Source organism: Zophobas morio, unplaced genomic scaffold (genome assembly GCF_036711695.1).
Source record: "Zophobas morio isolate AGI-343-1 ecotype UQ-CSIRO unplaced genomic scaffold, CSIRO_AGI_Zmor_V1 ptg001076l, whole genome shotgun sequence".
Taxonomy (NCBI): domain Eukaryota; kingdom Metazoa; phylum Arthropoda; class Insecta; order Coleoptera; family Tenebrionidae; genus Zophobas; species Zophobas morio.
Window position 1 is genome coordinate 37,225 of NW_026973176.1, and position 4,653 is coordinate 41,877.

Below are 4,653 nucleotides of genomic sequence, written 5' to 3' on the forward strand. Positions count from 1 at the left end.
CAAATTTTACATGATACCGCCGAGTTAGTTCCAATCGATAATGACACCCCAGTACTCGACCGAGAGCTCCACGGAATATTTACTTCTGGCACGTCCCTCTATATGGCACTGCCAGTTAATGTAAATTAAGATAACCAAATTTGGCTATTGTATGTAATGTAAGAATTATTCGCCTGAGGGTTTTACAAATTATGAGGTTGATATGCGTTGGCCAAATATCTTTTTTGGATTGTATATACTCCCTCTTACTTTTAAGCGGTAAGGGATAGTCAAAGATTGTCAAATTACCACAGTTTTCTTTTAGTTCTTATATTATACATACCTATATATATTTTTATAATATACTAGTTCTCGAAACTATCAACCTATGAAATCAACACTATTAAAAACGCAATTTTACCTTAACTTCTTGAATTGGTTTACTGCGCAGAAAAATATAGTGAATGCTGTTACTGACACTCAATATTTTTCTGTTTCCTTCAGGTCATTCATTAAGCGCCTTTATTAACCAGACTAATCTGGAAGCTTCACGGTAAAAAATGTTGTTATACTTTATATTCCTTACATGCTTAAAAAGCCGTTGAATTTTAAAAATAAAGCTTATACACCAAATTAATCTAATTATATTGGTCAGCCTATGCTGTTTGTCATTCTCTGTTATGCTCTTCCCGCCTTAAGGTTTATAAAAAAAAAACTTCGGTAAAATTAGTTTTTTTTTTTTACTACTAGACAATACATGGGGGCTCAAAGAAAATTTAAAATTTGTATTATGGCGGTAAGAACTTTTTATACAAGTTTTTCTAGTTATCACAGAAACATTTACTTTATTATAGTTTAGCTCTCACATGCTTAAGTGAAGACTAAACGACAGTTATAAGTCAGCTATGCTGATCAAAATTTGACTTTTCAACTGTTCACATTAGTTGCAAATTTAACAAGAGCTATTGAGACCTTTACTTTTACATCGTTCCCTAATTTTAGTTAAGACCGCTTTTGAGTCCAAGATGGCTGCGTTGGCCTGGGTGAGCAGCACCTTAATTTGTTCGAGCTTAGCACTAAAATATTAAAATAAAGCATCAACCCCGACCTTATATAGAACTATTATAATTTTCCTTAACATATGAGAACATACTTCAGTACTTCTGCGCGATCCCTTATAACAGGAAGCTGACCGCCTGCTCCAAGTACGTCGGAGCGACTTCGGAAGGATAAATAAGTGGCTGTATAGAAACTTATAGCCAAAGACAAAGTAGCAAGTAACGCAAGCAGAAGCAGCAGTTGCTCGAGATTCGCATTCTAGGATCAAAGAAATCATAGCAGATAAAAGGTAGTAGTAAGTGTATATAAGCAGAATATTATTACCACAACATAGTCGATGCCCTTAGAGAGAGTTTGAATCGCAAAAAAGAGTTTATGTGTTCGTGGGGAAGCTTAACGATGAATAATATAGTAACATAATAAATCTCATATTTGCAACAAACAAAAAGGGTCACTCTTTTTTTTGGTTCTGATATTCCCGCTTTCCTCTGCGACAGAATTCAAGGGGCGCCATCCATACTCCGCGCCCAGGCGTGTTTCAAGTAAATTTACAGAATCTTGAATGCCTTCACGGTATGAAAAAAAGTAGCTGAACAATCTTTGAGGTTCTTAACTAACCATTGATTGTTTTAAAGTAAACCTTCAAAAGTAACACTCGTAATATAGTTTTTAAGTAGTTTGACTTTTTTCTTCCAGATAATAGAACTGTAGTAGCAAGCTTAAGACCTTTATACAAATTATATTGAACAGTAGGTACGCGGTTATTTTGAGCCTGCAATTGTTTTGCCCGTGCTCTGTGATGCAGTACTTGCACAGGGATTCGAAGCTGTTTCCGTAAGGAATGTGAAGAGCACTGGTACTCGTCGTGACAACGTACCTCTATATAAAGTTATACGTTGACTATAAATAACTACTCTTTGCTATTGTCTTTTTAAGAAAGAGTACGGTTGCCACTATAGTTTAAATGTAATACTTTGTTATCCTCTTTTATGAGAACTGTTTGCAGCTCCTCCATCTGTGCTTCGGTTGGGCCCACCATATTTTTTTTAAGAGGCAGAGTGTACTTCAAAAACCGACATTCTTCGTGGCGTCGTATTTAAAAGTTTATAGCTACCACCGTTTGTTAACTCCACGTACCTACGTTTCCTTCCGATTCGGTTGTTTCCCAAACTGTGCACTCAACAGCTAAGATATAAGCATAGGCAATTATTAAGAGTAATTCTAACAACACTAAATAAAAATAAACAGGAGGCTTTTCTTGATTCAGTCAAAAAAGTCGTAAAGAAATCCGAATCTTCTCCAAAAATGCTTTCGTATACTTTACAAGGTTCGCAAAGAAATATTTTGTCGAGAAAATTTTTTTCCAAATGGCTACTACAACCACAATCGACGAAAGATTCTAGTTTACAATCTAAGATATTTATTTAGAAACTTTAGGTAGATGTGTACCCTTACTACTTTCCAGCTTGTTAGGAGATTTTGGCTGAATCTCGTGGCAAATAGCTTTATCAGACAGCTTAATTAAATATATTATCACCGATTATTAATTCGCAAAACCGCAAAGTTTATACATTGCTCGATTTTACGTCGATACAAAACTTCTAAAGCAGAACGGCAACTTTATCACGTTCTTTAACAGCCGAAAAGATAAATTTTTTTTTTGTTTTCTTGAGTTTTAATTACGAAGCCAGAAAGAAAAGAAACAAAAAAAGTTTTGTGGACAGATAAAATTTCAGAGTAACTGAAAATTCCTTATAAGAAATTATATAAAAAGAATAATAAGTACTTTAATTAAATTATTGACAAATATGTACTAAAGATTTCGAACAGGACTGCAAGTTATAAAATATGCAACAGTTGTCAAGTAGAATGAGTCCCCCCCTCAAAGGATTTTCACTATTTAAAGTACACTTGCAACCTATATTTAAAAAGACGGTTACAAGTACTAACCACCCTAAGAAATCATACATATTAAAAAATGCAAGTCAACAACCGTAAACGGTCTTTTCTGGTATGCTTTGCTCTAATATGTGTTTACAAACTTCTTCAGAACCGGAAGAGTCTGGATTTAAGGCCTGCTAATGTTGATGTCAGCTGTGTAAAAATAAACTGAAATATATAAAGTTAAAAAAACACTTTGCTTTGTAAGTTCATATAGTTAAAAATGAAATGAACTGCAATAATTTAAACTTTTTTATCAGCTGTTGTAATAATCACACTTATTAGTTTCTAGGCCCTTCATATCTAAGGAAAATGCGGCCATAAATAAACAATAATTGTAGAGAATTAAGTTCACATACACCAAATTAGCAAAATCTTCGATAAAGGGCCGGAATGGTGGATATAAACGCTCAAATATGTATTCTTCGCTCGTTCTAAGAAGTTTTTCTGTTTCCAATCGGACCTCGGGGACTTATAATCTATTAAAATTAATGAGGGCGAGGTTAAAAAATACGCAATCCTCAAAAGAACGAAAAAGAGAGTCGCGTGGATGGAACAAGACCTCAAGTGTGCACGTTAATGGAATTTGACCGCTGAGCTAAGAAGGACAGCTCTCGAAACTGTTATTAATCTTATTTTTTTAAAGGGCCTTTTTCTCGGAACATGCGTTTATAACAAAAATATATGAAATCTTTGGTATTATTATACGTTTTAAAAGTTGAAAATTTTGGCTCCTCTTGGCTTTAAAACTTAATAAAAGAGCTTCTAGGTGTGATCTAGAATAAAAATTTAATATTGAAATTATAAATAAGCGTCTATACCACCCTATTTTCTGCAACAAAAATATTAAAAAAAATTTAATTATAACTTAAATTATTAAACTTACATTAAGAAAACAGCTAGAGTAGTTAAGTGAAACTAAAATATAACTATATTTTTTAATAAATACCAAAACAGCACAATAGAACAGATAAAACAACACAGAATAAAGGCAGGAACCGAAACTAGATCAAAAAGAGAATAAACAGGTTCGAAAGCTCTTAAGAGCTGGACGTATACCCTCGTGAAAGTAGTGTTAAACAAAAATAAGCCCTCAATTTATAAGGGCACAAGGATTGAAATAATGGGAAGGTCTAGAGCTGTTATAACCCAAGCAATGATTTCTAAGTGATATGAGCACGTAAATCAATCAGAATTAAAATCAACACAAATCTAAGGTTAGGAAGAGAAGGTAGACAGAAATATATGTAAAAAAAACTCTCATGAAAATCAAAGCAGAACCGTCAGGAACAAGTAATACGGCACTTCCGAGATATGAGTCCTGCTTGCCAAATTAGGTATAAAGTATCGAACCTAGGCTATAACAGTAATAACTTGTCCTAAAGCATTCTACGTGTCAAACCCTTAATCTGCTTGATTACCTTTAACTAACAAATTATATATACTTGGTCGTCATTTCATTTAATTTTAAATGAATGAAAGCAGAAATAAAACTATTACTTATTAAGAATGGTGACTATAAAAAGTAATAAAGCTTATCCAGAATAGCGGTTGCGTGCTATATATATGTATTTTATAAGATCATTTTTCAAAATTTAATTTTAATAGATTAGCTCTTTCTGTACATTGGAGTTATGTTAATTAAGATCTCCGCTTGCGTAGTCTCTCGAGTTG

General features: G+C 33.4%; 1 protein-coding gene across 4 annotated transcripts; it reads right to left on the bottom strand.

Annotated features, from left to right (window-relative positions):
* Positions 1-842: 842 nt before the first annotated feature.
* Positions 843-3,409, bottom strand: LOC135122311 (protein Aster-C-like). 4 transcript variants are annotated; one of them, XM_064046507.1, is made up of 15 exons: positions 3,339-3,392; positions 3,229-3,282; positions 3,032-3,147; positions 2,853-2,956; positions 2,610-2,789; positions 2,488-2,554; positions 2,285-2,437; positions 2,176-2,223; positions 2,012-2,118; positions 1,796-1,917; positions 1,679-1,743; positions 1,494-1,604; positions 1,363-1,430; positions 1,133-1,296; positions 843-1,055 (listed from the first exon to the last, which is right to left on the bottom strand). In XM_064046507.1, the coding sequence occupies exons 9-15, from the start codon at positions 2,075-2,077 to the stop codon at positions 932-934; spliced, it is 720 nt and encodes a 239-aa protein (XP_063902577.1). In that variant the 5' UTR covers positions 2,078-2,118; positions 2,176-2,223; positions 2,285-2,437; positions 2,488-2,554; positions 2,610-2,789; positions 2,853-2,956; positions 3,032-3,147; positions 3,229-3,282; positions 3,339-3,392; the 3' UTR covers positions 843-931. The 4 variants fall into 4 exon arrangements, with proteins under 4 accessions (XP_063902577.1, XP_063902576.1, XP_063902578.1 ...); XM_064046506.1 differs by having other exon boundaries at positions 2,012-2,223; XM_064046509.1 differs by having other exon boundaries at positions 972-1,033; positions 1,088-1,296; positions 2,012-2,223.
* Between the last annotated feature and the right edge of the window lie 1,244 nt (positions 3,410-4,653).

Coding starts and splice junctions, on each gene's coding strand:
- LOC135122311 (XM_064046508.1), bottom strand. CDS start 2,077: ATGGTGGGCCCAACCGAAGCACAGATGGAGGAGCTGCAAACAGTTCTC. Junction 1,605..1,678: donor TACGAGTGTTACTTTTGAAG/GTTTACTTTAAA, acceptor CATACCGTGAAG/GCATTCAAGATTCTGTAAAT. Junction 1,056..1,132: donor GATCGCGCAGAAGTACTGAA/GTATGTTCTCAT, acceptor TTAATATTTTAG/TGCTAAGCTCGAACAAATTA.